General features: G+C 40.0%; 1 protein-coding gene across 1 annotated transcript in view; it reads right to left on the bottom strand.

The window, feature by feature from the left end:
* LOC128698274 (uncharacterized) overlaps positions 1-24316 on the bottom strand; it is a 930221-nt gene that overhangs the window by 763459 nt on the left and 142446 nt on the right. Inside the window, exon 2 of the mRNA XM_070098682.1 lies at positions 6073-6290. Within this exon, the coding sequence (XP_069954783.1) occupies positions 6073-6290 (218 nt within the window). The remainder of the gene's footprint in view (positions 1-6072; positions 6291-24316) is intronic.

Here is a 24316-nt window from a genome sequence, read left to right as displayed (position 1 = left end):
TTTTTACTACAATTATATGTACAAGGTATGCAGGCCTAGGTGACACCAATGACTTACTACTATATAGGATGCCAGTTGTTATACAGAGCATTTCGCGAAAATTAGGTCAGTTTTTTCCCAGGATGCGACCCACGCCAGTTGACTAACTCCTAGGAACCCATTTTACTGATGGGTGAACATAGACAACTGGTGTAAAGAAACACGTCCAATGTTTCTACCCTCGCTGGGAATAGAACCCAGACCCTCGGCGTGTGAGGCGAGAGCTTTAGCCACAGGGCACCGTTATTTCTCGTTATTTCTGCTGCTGTTGGGTACAAACCTCTCCTCAACTTCCTTGCATATTGTTGTCACATATTCCATCTCATTTAATGATTTCCTTGCCAGTGCCCTGCCCCACTGAACCTCTTGCAGGAAATTCTTCAAGCCTTTGTAGTCCCCTGTCTTGTAGTTTGGATTCATTCGTTCTACCCTTTCTGCTTCGCTATCCACTTGTTAAACTATGTACTCTAAGCTCAGAATCACGTGGTCACTGGCCCCAAGGGGTCTTTCATATGTGATATCCTCTATGTCTCCACTACTGAAGGAGAATACTAGATCCAGTCTTGCTGGTTCGTCCTCTCCTCTCTCTCTGGTAGTGTCCCTCACGTGTTGGTACACGAGGTTTTCCAGTACCACCTCCATCATCTTAGCCCTCCATATTTCTAGGCCCCCATGTGGCTCCAGGTTCTCCCAGTCAATTTCTTTGTTACTAAAGTCACCTACAATCAGCAGCTTTGAACTGCTAGCACTAGCCTTTGTGGCCACTTCAGCCAGTGTGTCAACCATCGCTCTGTTACTCTCATCATATTCTTGCCTTGGCCTCCTGCTGTTCTGTGGTGAGCTATACATCACTGCAATTGCCACCTTGAGACCTCCAGATTGAAGTGTTCCTATTATGTAGTCTCTTGCTTCTCCTCTGTCTCCCTTCTCCAGTTCATCAAAATCCCATCGGTTTTTGATCAGCAGTGCCACTCCTCCAATTCCTCTGTTCCCTAACTATTTCCTCAAGATTTGATATCATGTTGGAAAGATGGCACCTGTTATCATTCCTGTGAGCTTGGTTTTGGTGAGAGCTGTGATGTCCGGTGATGCCTCTTTGATTCTCTCGTGCAACTCCTTCCACTAATTCGTTATTCCATCAGTGTTGGTGTACCATACCGTCAGTTTCCTCTCCAACACTGTGTTCTGGGGGGTCTGTGGGGGTGGGAGACCTGGCAGTGTGCTGTGGGGTTCTACAGCATAGTGTGGGGTGAGGCTGTAAGTGTAGATTATGGTTTGTGTTGGGATAGCATGTTTGGTTGTGGGGTTCTGAGGGTGGTTCTGAATTGGCACTTGTTGCTCTGTTTGGCTCTGGTTGTCTTCTGCTGACTCCATCCTTGTCTCTCTTCTTAGCCCCTTTCATTTCTGTGTCTTCTCCCACAGCTGTTGTCATTCTCTTCTTGGTCTGTCACAGTCAGGAACACCTTGCAGCCATGAATTCTCTTGCAGGACCCTGTTCTGCACCATTTCTGTCGTGAAAATAATTTTGACTGGCCGATTTCTTCCCTTGAAGTACCCTCCTATTTTCTGAAAATTTACTGTCTCAGTCATGTTCTCCTCGCCTATTTCTTTGATGATATTTTCAATCTCCTGCTTTTCTTTCTGCTGTCTTCCATTATATGTCCTCCCTTTGCTCTCCTGAAGCCCATGAATAAACACCGAGTTCTTGCCTTTTCCTCCGTCTCTCTGGGTCCTGTTTGTACATAGCCATTGACTCTCTTATTTTTTCCTGTAACTCTTGGTGGCATGGTCGTGCCTCTGCATGGGACCTGTCACCTTCTCTACCTTCTCCCCCCTCACTTACTGCTATCCCTTCTAACAGTTCTCGCCCTGCATTTCTTGGCCTTGCTTGGTGGAATGATAGGGTTTTAGCATAAGTCTCGTCTCCTTCCTTTCCCTTGGCTCTTAATTTAATAGGGGTGTACCTGCTTCAGGTGACAAGTCTCCTCTGGGCACTAGCCCTGTAACTCGCTTCAGCATATTTACCTTATAGTCTAGGGCCCTTATCCTGACTTCTGAAGCTTCAGCTTGTAACTCCCATATCTCCTTCTCTGCCTCCATCCTCTTCTCCACTTTCACAGAAAGCTCACCTAGTTTGCTCTCCCACTCATGTTCCATTATTTTACACTGCTCTTCCATCAATTCTTCCTTAGTCAGCATTTGTTTTTTTTTTATAATTGATTAGGTTTTGTAGTTGTGTGTGCGTGTGTGTGCGCGCGTGTGTGTGTGTGTGTGTGTGTGTGTGTGTGTGTGTGTGTGTGTGTGTGTGTGTGTGTGTGTGTGTGTGTGTTACGATAGTGCTACACATCGGTCTGGAGTTTTATAACTCACTCACCACAAGTTCAATCCCCGCCCGTACAGTGGTTTATCAAGAGATCTGGTCGTTTCCTCACTTATACTTTGTCACACCCCAACATAACATACCACGGGTGGGGTTTGAACCCGCGGTCAGAGTGTCTCAAAACTCCAGACCGTTGTGTTAACCACTGGAATTTTGAGACTATCTGACTGCGGGTTCAAACCCCACCCGTGGTTTGGTTTGTTTGCAATCTTGCCATTACAACTTCGTGAGACACTCCAACATGGTAAACCTACAGCACGAATCCTCAACAAGACCAACACCAATCAATTTGAAAAAAAAAAAACTCCAACTTACATCATTTTACCGGTCAGCGACTTTGTAACTTTTCCAGAAAACTAGCTCTTTTTTTTTCAATTATCTCTGTGTTAGGACTGAAGCAAGTCGTGGTGACCTGTTTCCTTAAATAAATGTCCTGAACAGCTCATAAGTGTCTTTTTCTACTGTATGTAGTGTCGTGAACGACTAAGCTGGCTTTAGATTTGCCAGACGTGCATTCGCTGCAGCAATTATTTAGTTGATGTAAGGTTTGCAGCCTTTGCCCCCTGATCCTGTACTCCATCTGCAATCTTCTTTGTGTATGGTTCTGTGGTTGTGTGTGTGTGTGTGTGTGTGTGTTTTCTTATCTATATGTCGGAGTGGTCAATATTCAGATGTTGGTCATGCGTCTTAGCTTACCACACTTCAGATTTATTACCTCTTAGCCTCGTGGGTCCTATAAAAAGATAAGAATGGAGGAACACTGCAACAAATTAATCAGATCCTTTTCTAAGCCCATCATTCCCACCTACCCACTTGTACAGCCTTTTCCTAAGCTTCCCAAGAATTAGCTTCAATACCTCAGGTACTAATCAAACCCAGCATTTCTCACTCATATATTTATGCAATCTCTTATTAAGGCTTCCCAAGGTCTTAGCCTCTATTACCCTGCTCGGATGATTGTCCCACGCATCGACAACTCTGGTTGAAAACCAATACTTACCTATATCCTTTCTAAATGTAAATTTGTCTAACTAAAATGTGTTATTTCTGGATCTTACTTGATTCAATATTCTCAGTATGTTATTTAAATCGCCTTTGTTTATGCCTATCATCCATCTATATACTTCAGTAAAATATTTCATTCTATATTTCTCAAGAGAGTAAAGATTCAAGGCTCAAAGTCAATCTTCATACTGGAGATTTCTTATACAGTGGATCAACATTGTCATCCTTCTCTATGTTCTTCAGTAGATGTTTATACATTCTGTTGTAATGAGACCAAAACTAAGTGTTCCATCATCTCATCCTTTGACTTACTTTCTAATTCGCTGTCCGAATTCATTACATTTAGGAAGTCTTTCAACAATTCAGAATCATCCCTCCTAATGCTTGAATTCTTAAGCTCCCCATCTACTATATTTTCCTCTACCTTTGGTTTTAGTAAGTACTCGAAGTTCAGACCCACATGAGATTCTCATAATCTCTTTCACTTATGTCACATGTACCTGAAGTAATCACTAGGATCAGTCTTGCTGGCTTGTCATTTCCTCTTTACCTTGTCATGTTATCTATGAGCTGACTCAGAAAGTTGTTTCTTATCACCTCCATCAACTTAGCCCTCCACGTTTCCAGTCTCCCATTGTGGGTCCCATTTCTCCCAACCTATTTCAGTATGATTGAATTCTACAATTATAACTAAGTTTGCTTCAACCCTAAATGCACTCCTGGCTGCTTCTGCTATGATGTCTACCATCGCTCAGTTGCTGCTCTCTCTCATTCCTGCGTCGGCCTTCATTTATTAGGTGTCAGGTTGTATTTCACAAAAACTACTATGAGTCCTGTAATCTCGAATGGGCACAATATGAAACCGTTTTCCTTTAGTCTGTGTATTCTTCTCACCTCTTGGTATCCTACTGGAAATAGAGCATCAGATATTATTTCTGTCAAATGTGCTTCAATCATTACTCTTGTTCGATAAACCATCTGGTTTACTGTACCACACACTGATACTACTTTACCTTAACATTTAATGGTTTATGTCCAATTTCTCTCCATGATGTTCATCAAACAAGACTGGCAACATTGAGCTGGAAATGGTATAGACCTCCCAGCCAGAAAAGAGTCAGAGGATAGGGTTAATGGTAGGGAAGGGGAAGGGGATTGAGGAGGGTGTAGGGAGAAAAATGAAGATTGGGAATTTGGTGTTAGTGATAATGGTAGGGAGGTGTGGAGTGGCCTACAGTTGGTCAAGCTGGGACAGGGGTCAAGGGAGCATCTGGATTAGTTTCGTGAGTTCGGGTGTTTCTACTTCCTGGTCCTTCGTCTCCTGCTCTTCTCCATTCTTGGCCAGATTCTCATATACTTCCTTTGTTGTTCCCTATCCATCATCCTCTTGTCTCCATCTAGTTAGATATAACAGTCACACTTTAGGCATATTTTCTGTCAAAATACTCACTCCTGAGCTATAAGGTATCAAAAGGTTAATTTAATCGCGCAGTTTTTGTAGTCGAAGAACTTCCAGATATTATTAAAATTCTCCACGTGTTCTTTCACTACGTCGCCTCTTGTGTACTCCATGATCGATATGATCCCGCACTCATTACCTCTCCCCTTCCTGTGACCCCGTGGCCTGCCTGGAAAAAAACTCGCTTCACACAAGGAGGGCCCGGGTTCGATTCCCGGCGGGGTAGAAACACTTCGACGCGTTTCCTGTTGTCCTGTTCACCTAGCATCAGGTCGGTACCTGGGTGTTGATCGACTGGTATGGGTCGCATCCTGGGGGACAAGATTGAGCACCCCACTGGAAATATGACAGACAGTCCTCGATAACTCACTTTCTTGGGTAACCTGGGTGGCTAACCCTCCGGGGTTAAAAATCCGAACGAAATCTTATCTTACTACCTGGGTAACCTTCATCCTCCTGGAGTCCATGGATCATCAATGACTTCCCTCTTTCTTCCTCCCATTCCCTCAACTTCCAGATTTCTTTTTCTTTACAATTTCCTTTGCTGTCTCTTTTATCACCTTCTTGGCCTCCCTGTCTTCAGGGGAGTATTTTTTCAAAATTATATATATATACATATATATATATATATATATATATATATATATATATATATATATATATATATATATATATATTAACACACCCACAGTGTTAATAACAATCATAGAAAACAAATTATAGGTTATGTTAGTTCTTTTGTGGGTTGTGAAACTTTAATGCACCAAACATTACATAATTTATTTTTACTTGGTGCAACGGTATGTCAAACAAGGTCTAGATCGTGATGCAAAATCTTCTGGTTAGTATTTTATATGACTAAGACAAGGAAACACTTGTCTTCTTTCCTTGTGTATATAACAACACCACCACAACTTGAAACTAAACCGGATATTAGTCCACTGCACTACTGTTTTGTTGATTCTTGTTTTAAAGACCCCCCAAGGGTTTACAAGCTTTTAAAACATTAGTGTAGAGACAATTGTGTATGATTTAAAAGAGCATAGTTTTTTGCTTGTTGTTTCGTCGATCTGCCTTAAATTAAACTAACTAGTTCAGGGGTAATGGATCATTTAAATATCCAGGATGTAATCAAGCATGAGTGTGCTCCTGTGTGCTCAGATATGTACTCTAGCACCATTGTACTCACGTGCGCTTGGAACTTCATGGTAGGTTTGATGTCAACTGGTCTGTGAGTTTCGGTAGGCACGTAGCGGTAGAATTCTGTATCGTTGTGGTACCACTTGAGTGAGTACAGCCCCGTGTCCCTCAGGTCAAACATGCAACTCACGTTGACGCGACCTCCAGCGAAGGCAAAGCTGGGCACTTCTACCCGCTGCAGGAGGTCGCCCGTCACACACGTCACTCCTGTGGAAGAGCAGACAGTGAAGAGTTAGATAACACCCGTCAAACACGTCACTCCTGTAGAACAGACAGAAGAATCATATAATACCCAACACACGTCACTCGTGTGGAAGAGCGACTAGGGAAGGGGTAGATAACATACGTCACACCTAGGGAAGAAGACAAGGGAGAGTCAGATAACACCCCTCATACGCATCACACACACTATACATGAGAGATGTGTGCGTATATATGTGAAGGTGTCCCATATGCAAGGCAGAATTTCCCAACACTGTTATTCGATACCTATAGCACAGGAGTTGAACGCTATTTTCAACCATATTAGAGCTTCTAATAACCTGGCAAACTGGCGAGAAGTAAGAGTCAGCTTTTATTGTTTCTCTTGGTTTGAAAGGAACATTGTAGAATCTGCAGTTATTTAAGCATGAAAGGCATTCATTATACAATATCAGTGATGGGCTGTTCAAATTAGATGCACTTTTAATTGAGGCAATAGTACACAGTCTAAAATTGGGCTCCTATACGAATGCATTAGACTCTCTTAAATGTAGTGCCTCACCGAGGAACTGTGACCTATATTTCCCGCAGTTTCTGAAGGTTGAACCAGAGTTTGCATCAGAATTATGTGGATTGAATAACTGTGGCCATCTTCCTTGTTATTACATATACCTCCCTCTTTAAACAAGTTTATTTTAATGAGCCCCATTTCCTTTACATAACTTTTAGAAGTCTCCCCTTCAAATGTTACCATTTTCTCGTTCCCTTTAAATGGACACTTTCCCGTGGTTGGCTACCCCATAATTACCAGTGACTTCTGTACCACTGACAATATATTTGTGTATGTAAAGTTACTGATATCTTAGTGGAATATGACCGATTTTTTTTATTATTGCCACGTTAATTTCGTTTAGGCCATTACAATACCAATGTATGGAAATAAGGAAAGGACCCCAATGGAAATAAGTCACTCTGACTTTTTTGGGTTATCCCAGGTTCTCTACACATATGCTGCTATGTATGATAATTCTATGTAACTGTATTGTGTATACCTGAATAAATTTACTTACTTACTTTCTTACTTACTATGTGGGATTTATCTATTGCTATAATAATCCTCCTTCTGGCTATGGGCACTGGTATGCCTATGGGTACTTCCTGTACCCATTCCTCCCTCCATCCCTCTCTCCGTCACTCACTCACTCCAGTGAAGACGTTCTTTGGGAAAGTACTTGTTTGGACATCCTCCTCTTTTCTGCCATTTTGCAAGTTCCTGTTATGTTGATTGCAACACGAAAGGCCTAGAGCTATCATTTTACTCCCCTTGTGGTTGTTTTGCATGTGTGTGTGTGTGTGTGTGTGTGTGTGTGTGTGTGTGTGTGTGTGTGTGTGTGTGTGTGTGTGTGTGTGTGTGTGTGTGTGTGTGTGCAGTAATTTGATCATGAGGGTGGGGTGTGCTCTGATGTTGGCACTCAAGTGACACTACAGTAACCAAGGATGGTGCCTTGGCCCTCAGCCAGGTCCAGCGGAGATGTGGAAGGAAGGGGTAGTGGTAAATGCAGACTCATGCAGTTGCTCTCTCTAGTTAAACTACCCGCACTACGTCTGGTGACGGCCGATGCTACCCGCACTACGTCTGGTGACGGCCGATGCTACCCGCACTACGTCTGGTGACGGCCGATGCTACCCGCACTACGTCTGGTGACGGCCGATGCTACCCGCACTACGTCTGGTGACGGCCGATGCTACCCGCACTACGTCTGGTGACGGCCGATGCTACCCGCACTACGTCTGGTGACGGCCGATGCTACCCGCAATACGTCTGGTGATGGTGGTGGTGCCACAAGAGTATCTAGGTTGGTGTGGCACAAGAATATAGTTCCCTTGTAAATACAATTACTTTCAGAGATAAAGTTTCTGTAGTAGTGTCTACCACGTTCTATCACAGATACTTTCTACCACTGAGTCTACCACAGATATTTTGTGCTGCAGTACTGTCAAGAGGAGATAAAAGTCTACCAAAGATAGTAACTAAGGCAAACTATATATTATGCACTAGTAAATATAGAAGCTAAAAGTTAACCTACCTCAACACATTTCACCTCCAGGTCCTAACTGTAAGTAGGCAGCTAAATAAAAGATCTAAAACAGCTGAAGAAGGAACTGTAGGAAACAAAGATGTGAGGGGAAACAGCAGCTGGGGATGTAGACTGAAAGGAAGGAGGAAAACAAGATATTTGCATAAATGATCTCAGGAGACCGGAAGGTACAGAAGATAAGGGAAACACAAAGGAACTATTAACTACCACTCACTACTTTGTGACCGTCAATATGGCTTCAGGAAAGGTTACAGTGCTGCTGATCTGTTGTTAAACCTCTCCACTAAATGGCACCAGTCACAGGATGACTCCAGTAGTAGCACTGGACATTGCTGGTGCTATCGACCGGGTAGGGCACCAGGGCCTCTTAGCAAAACTGCAAGCTCTGGGAATTGTAGGCTCTATGCTATGTCTCCTCAGTGATTACCTTCATGGTAGATCTCTAAGGGTAGTTCTCAATGGAACGGAATCAGCAAGACATCATATTGGGGCAAGTGTTCCACAAGGAAGCATGCTGGGGCCATTGTTATGGAATGTCTGCTTCAATGACCTTCATCTCATACCAGAATCCCATGCATATGCAGACGACTGTACACTGACATTCACTTATCCAAGAGAAGAAATGCCAGCTGCTCTAAGCTACATCAATCACCAACTAAGAGCTATATCAGCTGGGGAAAATAAATGGCAAGTAACATTTGCACCTGAGAAAGCACAAATGGTGACTGTCTCTAGGCACCATGATGATAATGCCAGTGCAGTAGTAAGGATGAATGGGAGGGTGTTGGTACCTGGGAAAGAAGTTGATATCCTTGGGGTGAAATTTGACTCCAAACTATGAAGAACCACGTTGTAAATCTTGCAAACAAGGCAGCCAGGAAGCTTACAGCACTTCACGGTATCTCACATCTGCTTGACAGTAGGGGTTGCAAGATTCTGTATGAGGCACATGTACTCTCCCACCTTGAGTAAGCTTCACTTTCTTGGTTTGGCTGTCCCCCCTCTCATCTGCGACTGCTTGACAGCAGAGAACAGAGCAAGACGTCTCATCTCTTGCCTGGACCCATCCTGGATAGATCTGCCATTTCAGCAGAGCCTTCAACACAAGGGATGTGGGTGGCCTTACTGTTATGTACAAGGCCAATATTGTCAAAGTACCACACTTGGATCCACTTCGAGGACAGCGTGAAGACAAGCTTCTATACCCTAAGACGGGCAGAAAGCCGCAGCTTCACTCTGGCTGAACCCTTCTCCAGAACATCACTTCATATGAGATCATTTACCCCAGAATGACTCGAGAATGGAACTCATTCGAACAGCATTATGATGTCAACGAGATAAAGTCAGTTGATCAAATGAAAATGCTGGCCCACAGATAGCTCTAACTTCATCCTGTTCTCTACTTGTATGTTTCATAACAATAAAAATGCTTTCAAATGAGCTGTTGTAGGTAACATGTCTTAGCTTGTCAAAGCTAGGGATGTGATGAATGGTTTGAAAAACCGACAAGTTGAAGATTGAGACACTTATGCAGCATATGGGAATCTTTATTCCTGAATAAAGATTCCCATATGCTGCATAAGTGTCTCAATCTTCAAAGCTAGGGATCCTTAACCTGTAAATAGGTTGTCAATAAAGCTAGGGATCCTTAATCTACCTTGTCAAACCCTGAGTAAAAAAACTACAGATAGGCAATCTAAACTGGGAAACATGCTTGGCAAAATGCTGAAGGTCTCTGATTATCCATGATGGTCATGAAGTCGATGGAGGGACAAACAATGAGACATGAGTGGTGATGGAATGGGAGAGTCAAGTCAACTTTCAATTGACAGAGACGCTGAAGTATATAAGGTGGCAAATTTCCAGTGAATCAGAAGGTAACTATGGGATAAAATATGCCAAGTAAAACATTGACTCTAGCAACGGAACTGGTATGAGACAAGATTACAACATAAGGACGATAAGTATACATCAATCAAGATAGAACAGAAATTTGAAACAGTAGAACGAATAAATTACCAACAAACACAGGAAGGATAATTATGGTATGTAATAACAGATAGAAAATAGAAGTAGAGGCAGTATAATGGGATCGTTCATTGACTGCAAATACATCTGTTTGTGACTTGAAAAATCCCACTGTGTGTATTTTTCCACCATGTAGGTTTTTTTCATACCATTTACCTCCATGTAATAACAAATGTGGAATCTCAGCCTATAGCATTACATCAAAGAAAAACCCTAAACAAATTCTTTATGGTTTGTGGACCACGAACCAAAAACTCCACGAGAAAAAAAACTTCATCAAGCAGTGATACAGGCAAGTATCCAACGTGCGAAAGAATACATCGAGAAATGCAAGAAGGGGACACATAGGTAGGAATGACCTACAAGCTTGGATAGTTTAAGGCTATGGAGAGGGATAATTAGAACAATGGTGCAAAATCTAGAATACAACTGTTTCATGCTAAACAACCGTCATTATCTAAGAAACAGTTCTAAGAAAAAGTGACAAAAGTGAGAAAAGAGGGAGAAAGAAATGATTTGACTGACGGTAAAAAGCATAAAAGACCAGAAAAAAAAAACTGGAGAAGCAAAAATAACAGGAAAGGCGCTGTACTGAATCAAGCAATACCTATCAGGAAGAAAACAATGGGTAATTGTCTGGGAAGATGAGCCAAAATGGGGAAGTAAATAATTCCTTATTCACAGTACTTTCAGGAAGTGGAACGACCTAGACAGCGAAGTGGCAGAGACAGGATTCGTAAATGGTTTTAAGAACCGTTGTGAGAAGTGTTCTCGCACAGTAGCAACAAACGGAGAGACGGGACCATGAACTGAGACTCGACCCCCTTCAACTCCAAATAGGTGATTCTCAAACACACACACACACACACACACACACACACACACACACACACTAAACACAATCATCTGGCAGCACAAACAAAAACCATGTCATGACTGAAAGATTATATCGAAAATCACAGACGTCACCGCAATTACACAAACTTAATTAACTGGTATCATTAACTCAAATTTCCAGAGGGATCTTTTATAAAGATAAAGGAGAGAAAATGATGAGGGGAGGAGGATGGAACAGAAGCTCCGGTAAAAAAGAAATGGGAATTGAAATTTGATGAAATGTCAATTCCAGACTGAAATGAGCTTTCAGATAATGTGGCTTAAACAATTACTACGGGAGGTCCCCTGCGTGTTGTGGAAGTCATTTGCAGTCCACCATAAACTGAAGTCCCAGATATGTACATATATATATATATATATATATATATATATATATATATATATATATATATATATATATATATATATATATATATATATATATATATATATATGTGTGTGTGTGTGTGTGTAGTGCCGAATATGTAAAACTGGTCAATTAGCAAGAACTCATTTAAAATTAAACCCTTTCTGAAATTTTCTCTTATACGTTTAAAGATATATTTTTTCATTAATGTTAATGCAAAAATTTTTAATTTTGCACCAAAAGAATCTTAGAAAACTTACCTAACCTTATTATAACGAGAACAATTTATTTTAGCCTAACACATATAAATATATTTTAAATACGTTCACAATAATTTAGTACTAAACAAACACAATCAAATATATTTTTTTCGTTAGGTTCAGAACGATTTTGGCGAAATTATTGAATACACAAATTTTCACTTGTCCTATATGGCAAGATAAGCGTTGCTATTTAAGCCAAGATCGCAAGTTCTGCCTATTCGGCACGACATAGACATATATATATACATATATATATATATATACATATATATATATATATATATATATATATACATATGTCTTGCCGAATATGTAAAACTGGTCAATTAGCAAGAACTCATTTAAAATTAAGTCCTTTCTAAAATTTTCTCTTATACGTTTAAAGATATATTTTTTTCATTAATGTTAATGTAAAAATTTTTAATTTTGCATCAAAAGCATCTTAGAAAACTTACCTAACCTTATTATAAAAAGAGCAATTTATTTTAGCCTAACCCAACTAAATATATTTTATATTTGTTTACAATAATTTAATATTAAACAAACACAGTGAAATATATTTTTTTTCGTTAGGTTCAGAATGATTTTGGCGAAATTATTGCATACACAAATTTTCACTTGTCTTATATGGCAAGATGAGCGTTGCTATTTAAGCCAAGATGGGAAGTTCTTCCTATTCGGCACGACATTATATATATATATATATATATATATATATATATATATATATATATATATATATATATATATATATATATATATATATATATTATATATATATATTATATATATATATTATATATATATATATATATATATATATATATATATATATATATATATATATATATATATATATATATATATATATATACTGAGGGCTGGCACGCAAGACAATGAAGTCAACGAAATCATAAAGAGAACCCTTGCCACAGCTGAATGCCCAGCCGAGAGAGAGAGCCCCTATCACTAACAGCCAAAAATACCCACAATCCGACAAACCGTTCCGACGGGATCACCATCTATCCTTGAATGAATGGCAAGCTATTAGCATGGGACTGTACCTGTGTGTCCACACTGGCAGACACCTATATCCATCACAGTGTGGGGCGACAGGGAGGAGCTGCTGACCAGAGGGAGGAGTACAAGATCAGCAAGTACAGGGACATAAGCCAACAGTATCAATTTGTCCCAGTGGGATCAGAGACCTTGGGATAATGGGAAAAAACGTCACACGTTTCCCTAAAGAATTGGGTTCCAGACTCATCGACACCACCAGGGACCCAAGGGCAGCCACTTTCATGTTCCAACTCCTCAGCGTGGCCATCCAGAGGGAAAATGCATACTGCATACAGGGCTCGCGTCCGACTTTGGAAGAGCTGGAGGAGATTCATAATCTTTGATATATTGTACAAATGTATATGATTGTGTTTTCTGTCAATGTAGTCTGTCTATTAATATATATATATATATATATATATATATATATATATATATATATATATATATATATATATATATATATATATATATAAATAATGTGTGTGTGTAGACAGAGCAAACCTAGCAATAATGGGAAATGTCTGTTATGGAGACGTCTCTAGGACTGTTCATGTACAATCCTAAAGACATGTATATCACAGAGATGCAGGATTAAATTGCATCTCCGTGATATACAAAAAGGCAGCACTCCAAAGAACACTCAAGCTTAATTGATGAACTGATTGACCCGGATCATGTCTTCATCTGCAGTGAAACCGATCTAGGGAGAAACTTAATGCGGATTTCTCCCGAGAGGAAGTAATCACTGTGTGATTAAGCACCGCTTCGTCGAGGAAGGGAAACTAATGAGAAGACAAATTAGGTAATCAAAAATTATTTGTATTTCTGTATTCACGGGAAACCTCTGAACTCTTAGGGGACATACAGCTTCCAGTGGATGGGAAGAGAAAAAAAATCTCATATTTCTTGAATCATGAGCATTTCACCGTCATCAGGGAACCTTACCCCTAGAGAAGCCGAATGAGCTCTATATTGTTGTAATGTAAAAGTAACTTGAACTAAAACTTTTAGTGGAGCAAATGCGAGAAACAATGAATTCGGAAAACAATTCACCCAAGGAATTTTGTAATATGTCAACATAAGACGTTAGAGACAAATTTATGTAATGCTTTGGAAAATTGATAAAAGAAACTTAAAGAATCCGTAATTCAGCTAGCAAGACCATGGAAAAGTTTCATATCAAACCTAAGAACAGGAAAGGTAGCAGAAAAGCCTTACATTATTTTCTTCGGGTTAGTTCCAGAAGTCGAGACAAAAATTTACAGCTTTTTCTGAACTGTCGTGACGAGCACCGAGTGTGTTACACTCTATGAGATATTTATTACACAACCGCTGGCATGCCTCTCGACCAGCCAACTGGCAATTCAGAGTATGCAAGTTCTGAGACCCCACTATTGTTATAATTGTCCAGTTCAAACCACCAATCAGGCAATAGCCAACTCCTCAGCCAAAGTGACATCACACCTGTTGAACAGGCTGGGAGGCAGACTCTCACCTCAGGGAAGGTTCCTTGATGTTGGTGAGGGGCTCTTGATTTAGGGAATTGGATCTGTGCTCCAGTTCCCCGAATTATGCCTGAATGCCTTCCACATCCCCCCCCCCCCTAGGCGCTGCGTAATCATCTGGGTTTAGCACTTCCCCCTTGATTATAATTATAATAATAATAATAATAATAATAATCACCTTCTCTGGTTAAATCCTCTTGCTCTGAGTGGCTCCTTACTCTGTCTTATACTGCTGGTGAAGGAATATAAGAGTAAAGAAATTACCCCTCCTGTGTATGTCTTACCTGGTTGCTCGCATTATTGATACCTTAGTTACGACTAGGTGCAACACGCCTTAAATTACTACCTGGTCGTATTTTGAAATATGTTTTTTTATTTTCCAGTATTTAATTTCTATCATTAATAATTTGTATTTCGTAAGGGAAAAATGATTACTTCCTTATTTATATGGAATACTTAAATTACATAATATTATTAAATGTTGAACTATATACTGAGTTGATAACATTCTGCAAACTGTGTCTGGAAGTATATTCTTACAGTCTGTAATTAAAACTGGGTCAAGTAAATATTTCAGCATTGCAGTTATAATTTTGTAATTCAGTTTATATTTAAGCTCATACTACATCTTAATTTACATTGTAGACAAGTTCATTATTACTTAGTTTTAATTTTCTTAATGGAAACAGATTATATATATACATAAACATGGAACTATATCCAAGAGTAACAAACTGAAGGACACTGGCGTCCCCACACCAGCAACCAGTTTCCTGTCTTATACAAGAACACCTCAGTGTAATTCGATATTGACACATTCCTCCTTAATAATCTTTAAAATTTATCATGTGTAAATCACGAGAACCAGAGGAATAATCGCCAAAGATTTGGATCTCTTCTAAATTTAAGACATCAGTATGGACTACCATGAGGATTCCAAATTGGAGATCCCTCTAACATCTGCCAGGAAAGTATCCCCTTTTTTCAGTCTTAAATTGTGAGGCTGTGTGTAGGGATTTTGGGTTTATGAGAGACCTGAAAGTAAATATTTTAGGTAGAACATCGTCTACATTGAAGTGAACTTAAATATGTTTTTTACATCATTTTTCTTTTGTTGCTTGTCACATGTGTTCTTAATATTGATGCATCTACATTAATATGTGTGGTAATAAGTACGTTTGTGTTAATAGATCTTATTCCTGTGTGATGTTATAAGAAGGGTATAAGGCTCTCACGATTTGCCTATCATCTAGTAGCATACCAGTGAAACTGGCTTTATATATAAGCCTTCGAAATGTGGACTTAAGCTGTACTGCACTCGGTATACATTGTAAATGGTAGTGGACGGAATATACGGGTACTTAAAAACTACTCTTTGAGTTTCCCTTTTCCTATATTTTTGAGGGTTGTCCTTTGTCTTAGGATATGGTATACGGCCAGGTACTACTGGCTTTCCTTAATGTACCTGTGTTTGTAATGTGGGATCCTGTCAGGTAATAGTTTTGTTATTTTGCTAGATTACATTCCACTCTGCTGTCCTGTTTACGTTGCTGCTTTATTAATGTTGAGTGCATTGAGCGTATTTTTACCGGATAGTGTGTTTATTATCGGTTTGGTAATGCCACCAGCGCGTGTTAGGTGTTTAATGATCATATATACTTTGTAATCCTTACCCAGACAATCAGCAGTGTAGCATAACTACTACACGACTTCGTGAGCTAATTCGCAACAAACTAAGGTCTGAATCATTTAATATTACTTTGCCATCTGGTGTTTATGTAGCTCGTGTTAGTCTCCGCTCCATATTACATTTCCTTGCTCGTAATGGGTGGAAATCATTCTCATGAAAGTGTACCAGATAATGTGGCAATCTCAGGAGTACACGGCAATGGACCAGGTTTATCTGATGATCCGTCTGTTTCGTTGGCACTTAAAATGGTGAAACGTACACTTGTTGTTAGGTAAGACACATGTGCAACAGTTAGGTATCTTTATTTCGAAACGTTTCGCCTATACAGTAGGCTTCTATATTGTTTCATACTATCATATTGTTTCAGACTATGGAACAATTCTCTTCTACAGACTGAGGGACTGACCACCTCAAAACTTCAAGGGTGATGGACTGATTACATCGTCTTCAAGTCTCTTCTGTTTCTATCAACTTTTCTGTACTCGACTGAAGAAGCCTACTGTGTAGGCGAAACGTTTCGAAATAAAGATACCTAACTGTTGCACATGTGTCTTACCTAACAACTTGTCGGTATTTTATACCAATTTAATGCTCAAACGTACACTTGAGCAGACGAGGGAACAGCTGCTCCTACGGAGGAACACGATGTGGAGGAGAGGAAACTATTGTCGTACCTGTGATAAATACTTGAAAGTACAAAAGTCAGTGTTCGTGAGCATTATGTTTAAATCATTCCAAAATCATATGTGAGCTATGCAGTTGCTGTTTGAACACTGAGCAGCACTTGATATGGCATTGTGTAGTAGAGGAATTTTCTTCTAGCTATGATGATCAAGAGTTCTCTAATCTTGGCTTAGCACAGACTACTGTGAATAGGGTACGTCAGTGCATCTCTGCCAAATTCAGACGTCAGTTTAAGTATAATAGGTATCAACCAGTATAATGGTGTGTACATTCTACTAGGTTCGAGTTAAAAATATTTAGAAAGTTGTACAAGACGGCAGAAATCAAACTTCAGCGAAATGTGTAATTCTTTCTGATGCAATTGATTCTGATGTCGAAGGGGAAGCTTTGAGCCACCTAAGGTAAACCTTTGGCGACTCAGACCTAGGGCTGGACAAGTTGTTTGAGGATGGCAGCTGTCCAGGTCCTCTTAGAATGTGTGAAAACTCCATGATTAAGCCTTCGTCTTCCTGGCAGGATTGTCAGGAATATCAGACGCTAACGACTCCATGCTCGACCTTCAGGGAAGAGCAACACCCGAATCTTTCTCTTTTATCTGCCTGTTAGTCGGTGGTCTCTGAAGCCGACACTGGGCGTATCTCTTACTGTTATCTGAAAAATAATTTCCTCTTGGGAAAAACGCCTACTAATAAGGAGTTAATGGGGAGTTTCACGTCTGATAGCTTAGTAGTTCAAAAAAACTTAGATCGCAGGTATTGCGAGTTGCACATAATTTATCTGTGAGGGACAAGTGTTACTAAGACCATTTATTGATTCTCTAAGCTTTGTTTGGTCAAGTTTGAGAAGCATCAGTACATCAGGTCTGCCGTGAATGCCAGCAGATGGGATAGCCTGGACACATCAAACCTGTTCCTCTGTGTGCTATGCCGGCTGATGGAGAACTCTTTGCATACTTGATCATAGACTGTGTGGTATACAAAGAGTATGTTACAATTTATTTGGCGTATGTCACACTCCCATATAGGCTGCCTCCCAACCAGTAAACCAGGTGCTAAGAGTTTAACGATTGATAGGGTACCTGTCATTAAATCAGTACCTTGGTTCATTGACCATTCATAGCAAGCCCACCAAAGGTGAAGCAAAGTGGTTCACTTGCGGTAAGCATTGGCAGACTTGCCTACCTGCTGGTTGAATATGGTGCACTCTATCTGGCTTTTGCTTTGCCATCTGTCACCGTGGTGTACATATTGTACATAGTGTACATACCAGTATATAGTGGGTGAAGGTAAAATATACATAATAGTCTACTGCTGAGTTTGTTTGCTCCAATTTCCATTTCGACCAGGTGTCTCAGGCCATTCATTACCTGTGCTCGTCATACTGTATGGGGCCTCTAAGACCAAATCAGGAAACCAGTATATATTTGTAATTGCAGAGTAACACCAGGGATCTCGAGGCAGTATTTATACTAAGTATTAACAACAAAATGATTTAAAAGGCTCTCATTAGCTTTATATCTCAAATGGAAATCCCCAGAGTATCGAAAGTGACCAAGACTAATTTTACTGCCAAAGTCTTTCCGGAGGTTTAAAGAAGTCCGGGCATTAATCTCTTTCATTAGTTTATCACCCTCAGTCACAAGGGTCTCATGAAACTTTGAAACTATGATTTGAAATTATTTCCCATATTTTTTCTACATACGATTTCTCTGAAAGCTCATTGCTATGATTAAAATCGTGCAGGAGACCACTGAGCACTATCCCTTCTAGCTGATGTTTGGCCATAACGTTAGGGGACTTTTGCAAGTATTAGGTGACATCACAAGTAATGTTCAATGTGATTTTAAGACGAGACTACACCTAGTATGTCACATGGCTAAGGATAACCTTAAGCAAGCTAACACTACATGAAACAGAGGTATGACAAGACATCTTAGACTTTTTCTTTTAGGTAAATGTATGTTCTAAGAGTCTGTATGTGGTCGGACTTTGAGAGTAAAGTTTGCGGGCTATATGCAGGTGGTGTAGAAAATAATTGACCTTAATTATTTGGCCCATTTAGTCGAACCTACAGAGGGTAAACTCCACTAATTCAATCAGATGGAACGCTAAATAAACCGCATCACTCCCCGATAATGAACCTGTCATCTGTTCCTACAGACCCCAATGACGACACTGACAAGGAGTCAGATGCATCGATATACGATTGCCCAACTCATATCTACCTAAAAATCCACATCTAATGTCCAAAACCACGGAAGCGTAGACAGCTGATATCACTACCCTTCTGCAATTTCATCCAGACATTTTGGATGTTCCAAAATATGTAATCTTGGATTTCATGAAGCAGATGTTTGCACAGTTAAACTATATAAAATCTCCTTTTACAGAGTTAACCCAGAAAACCAGAGATTGCTACAAGATATCAGTTTCCAACTAGAGCAATGGTTACGAAGGAATCTTTCAGTACGTGGGCCTCACCCTGCATCATCAAGAAATAAAATGGATTTGCAATTGGGGGTACATACTGCTGAAAGGTGAATGAAGTCATTGTGCCCAGTGCCCTCCCACTTCCCCACATAGATGACATTTGGGTCTTCATGGGTAAGGACAGATTGTCCCAAAATTGGACCTCCTGAAGGGCTTTACTAAGTGCCTATATCTGACAAGGCCAAGGAAATTTCTGCCTTTTAGTCACTGGAGGCGATTACCAATACACTAACTCCTTTGGGCATGCGTGATTCATCAGCCACTTTCCAAAAAATTGTCAAATTTTCTGACACTCTGGATGAGCGGTATCAGCTTATTGCTAATCTCAGTAAAAACCATTTTTAGTCGTTTATCGATTATATTTTAGTGAAATAATTGGAAATTGGAAAGTAGCACCTTGGAAGGATTTCTCCATTCTATCTCTTAATACTCGACCAAACGTAAGCTACATTAACGGAAGCTGAAAGTTCCTAGCTCTGGTTTAAGCATCGGAACACCTCGAGGTGAGTGTGTGATCCTCTCTGACATACATAACTCACTGACATACATAAACTCAATGCAGAATAAGAATGCTTCTTTAATGCACTGGGCATTAAGACTTCAATTCTACATCACGATCCAACACATCTTAGAAAAGTCCATCGCGGTTGAGGATGCTTTCTCTAGAGCTTGCTAGCTAGTTTGGTTATATTTGTTGTATATATGTATATATTGCATTACTGGTTAGAATTAGGTTATAGGTAACTATATATTTTTTTTCCTTTATGTCTAATTCTTTAAAAACAAAAAATGCTATACATAAGCTTTTTTGCTGAAGGGACACATTGCTGCCGTCAGCAAGTGTCTTGGACCTTAGGTAGGCCTACTGTGCCTTTGTGATTGCCTTAACCTTTATTTTCGAGGCTTGATCTTTGTCTAAAAACGTAAAAGCTTTCTTTGTTTTAATTTACTAATTTACTAGTCTTCGTAATACGTAGCATATTCTTAAACTACAAAAAAGTGTTTAATGAGGCCTCATATATAATAAGAACATAAGAACATAAGAACGAAGGAACACTGCAGAAGGCCTATTGGCCCATGCGAGGCAGGTCCAAGTCTCCTACCGGCTTAAGCCAATGCACCAACCTAGTCAGGTCAGGTCACATTGACTTAAGGGAGGAACACGGCAACCGACCTGGTAGCACAAGCTATCAGGTCCAACTCACACCCACCCACATCCACTCATGTATTTATCCAACCTATTTTTAAAGCTACACAACGTTCTGGCCTCTATAACTGTACTCGGGAGTTTGTTCCACTCATCCACAACTCTATTACCAAACCAGTACTTTCCTATATCCTTCCTGAATCTGAATTTTTCCAACTTAAAACCATTGCTGCGAGTCCTGTCTAGGCTAGATATTTTCAGCACACTATTTACATCCCCTTTATTTATTCCTGTCTTCCATTTATACACCTCAATCATATCCCCCCTAATTCTACGTCTTTCTAGAGAGTGCAGATTCAGGGCCCTTAGTCTATCCTCATAGGGAAGGTTTCTGATACATGGGATCAACTTTGTCATCCTCCTTTGTACATTTTCCAGAGAATTTATATCCATCCTGTAATACGGTGACCAAAACTGTGCAGCATAATCTAAATGAGGCCTAACCAAGGATGTATAGAGTTGAAGAACAACCTGAGGACTCCTATTATTTATGCTTCTTGATATGAAGCCAAGGATTCTATTAGCTTTATTGCGAACACTTATGCACTGTTGTCTTGGTTTCAGATTACTGCTAACCAGAACTCCTAAATCTTTTTCGCAATCCGTAATATTAAGATCTACATTATTTAGTTTATATGTGGCATGGTTATTGTCCTGTCCAACATTTAGAACTTTGCACTTGCCTATATTAAACTGCATCTGCCACTTCTCCGACCACTGCATCAGTCTATTCAAATCTTCCTGGAGTGCTCGAATGTCCTCGTCAGAATGAATTCGACGGCCTATTTTGGTGTCATCGGCAAACTTGCCGATGTCGCTCTTTATGCCCTCATCTATGTCGTTTATGTAGATTGTGAACAGCAGGGGGCCCAACACTGACCCCTGTGGAACACCGCTCGTAACGTTTCCCCACTCTGATTTCTCCCCATTTATGCAAACTCTCTGCTGCCTATTTGTCAACCATGCCTCTATCCAGGAAAAAATTTCTCCTCCTATTCCATGTGCTTTAATTTTCCTCAATAGTCTCTGATGTGGGACCCTGCCAAAAGCCTTACTGAAGTCCATATACACAATATCATATTCATTACCATGATCTACCTCCTCAAATACCTTAGTGAAAAAAGTTAATAAATTCGTAAGGCAGGAACGCCCCTTTGTAAAACCATGCTGAGATTCGTTGATTAATTTATGCTTTTCAAGGTGGCTACGAACTGCCTCGGCAATTATTGATTCCATAAATTTTCCCACTATGGAGGTTAGGCTTACTGGTCTATAGTTCGAAGCTAAGGACCTGTCACCTATTTTGAAAATAGGTATCACATTTGCCATTTTCCACTTATCTGGCACCATGCCAGTTTGTAGTGATATGTTGAAAAGATTAGCCAAAGGTGTGCTAAGCTCCTCTTTACATTCCTTTAGAACCCTTGCATACAGTTCATCAGGGCCTGGGGATTTGTTAGGTTTTAATTTTTCTATTTGCCTAAGGACCATGTCACTTGTGACCCTAATCGTGCACAGTTTATTATCGTCCTGTTCTACATAATTTATCATTACTGGAATATCGCTGGTATCCTCCTGAGTAAAAACTGAGAGGAAGTATGTGTTAAAAATTCTACACATTTCCTTATCACTGTCAGTGAGCTGTCCCGAGGAACTTTTGAGTGGGCCTATCTTGTCCCTGATCTCACTTCTGTATACCTGAAAGAATCCTTTTGGGTTAGTCTTCGATTCTCTTGCAACTTTAGCCTCATAATGCTGCTTAGCATTTTATTTGAGGTTAAACAAGCCGAGTAACAGGAAACGTTCTCGTTAGGAATACCAAACAACGGAAGACAAAAGTAAGGAATGAAGTAACAGAATACAAAATTAAAACTAGAGGAATTCAACTTGTATATGTGTTGGTCTCCTTAATGTTACTAATTACAGTAATTAAATTTTAGACATCCTTGAAGCGGTTCCAAAATTCCGAAGGGAATTCAAGCTAAATATAATTAGGAAGACGACCGTAGGAAAACTTTAGTAATGTTTAGGAATGGTCCGAGAAATGAAGCTTAAACGGAGCAAAAACCTTAGTCATGAAGACTGGAGGGAAACGAGATCAATTTCAAAGCTTATTTTCTTTGGAAATAAGCTTATAAATATAGCTGTGTAGGAACTGGTTAGATAAGTACACTTTCCTGCATAATAAACACATAACAAGGAACGTATTATTATTATTATAATCAAGGGGGAAGCGCTAAACCCAGAGGATTATACAGCGCCTGGGGGGGGGGGGAAGGCATTCAGGCTTAATTCGGAGAACTGGAGCACAGATCCAATTCCCTAAATCAAGAGCCCCTCACCAACATCAAGGAACCTTCCTTGAGGGGTCAAGGAACGTAACATATCTTTAACAGCACAATCCAGCAGCCTAATGGGGTGGGGGGTATAGGGTGAGGGGGGGACCGAGAAATCCCCCACCCTCTTCAAACTGGAGATTTTCTCCACACTAGCTCAAGATAAAGTTTTAAGAAATATTAATTACTCGGAGCCTATTCCGTGAAACATCCACAGACAGAATAACATCAGCAACGCAGGTTAAGTTCATCAAATTAATAAGTGACAAATAGGAATACTGATGAAAAATAATCCAAAACCTCATATCTGGGCCCAGTTCTTCAGTATGCAACGCTGGTGTCCATAACTTGTATAATAAAACACAAAATGAAGCTTATGCAAGGAAGAGCATCTAAGCTCTTGTTTGAGCTGAGGCAAATAAGTTGAATATTAGAATGGTATACGATGCCGACAGGTTGGTAAGACACGTGTACAACAATTAGGCATATGTATTCCGAAACTTCTCGCTTACACAGTAGGCTTCTGCAAACTTTTGTGTACTCGACTGTAGAAGCCTACTGTGAAGGTGAAACATTTCCGATTAAAGATGCCTAACTGTTGTGCATGTGCCTTACTTACCAGGTAAATGAGATACTCAAACAGGTGTTCAGCCACAGGAAAAAGAACAAAAGGAGATTTGGTCACAGTATACCAAATATTAGGAGCATACAGACAGGTATAACAGGTGTTTTATATTAGAGAAATAAGAGAATGATTCGGATGATATTTGTGGAACATACTGTATATATTTTCCAGAAATACAATAGTTATATGTAAATAGATGGCCATACTGTATTTAATAAAAATTGTTATCGAAAACGGGAAGCTGCGCATGCACAAGAGACAGTCGCCATTTTTGTTTTTGAATTGAGTAACAGACATAAGTAATGGGAAGAATTTTTCGTGCTCTAGAGGTTAAATTTGGACTGACACCTCTCAAATAGGAGCCTAAATTGTTGGATGTGCATTCCTGCATAATTTGAGTATCAGGCTACAGGACAAGACAACTCCAGGAACCTCAGATAAGCTGTCTAATTTATGTTTAAATTCTGGCCAGTAAATTTCTCATAAATGTAGGTAAAAGGGGGGGTGGGGGTCCTGTACATGACACATTAATCTCCAGTCAAATTGGTAAGTGATATTAAGATATTCTCTTTCTGTTATGTAAATGTGTGTATACATAATCATTTTTTACTTTTAATATACAGTCTACAAATTTATATATTTACCAGAATTCCTGGTGATGTATCTTTTACTTATAATTAATAGGTAAGGAGCCTGAGCTTGTTACCACCTGCAGCTCATAAGACTGCCATCCCCAAGAGCCCCTTTGGGGCGGGGCAGATGGCAGACCAGAGGCCTAGCTTCTCCCTACGAGCCCCGTGA

The sequence above is a fragment of the Cherax quadricarinatus genome, chromosome 63 (genome assembly GCF_038502225.1).
Source record: "Cherax quadricarinatus isolate ZL_2023a chromosome 63, ASM3850222v1, whole genome shotgun sequence".
Taxonomy (NCBI): Eukaryota; Metazoa; Arthropoda; class Malacostraca; order Decapoda; family Parastacidae; genus Cherax; species Cherax quadricarinatus.
This window is presented reverse-complemented; position numbering and strand designations above follow the sequence as displayed.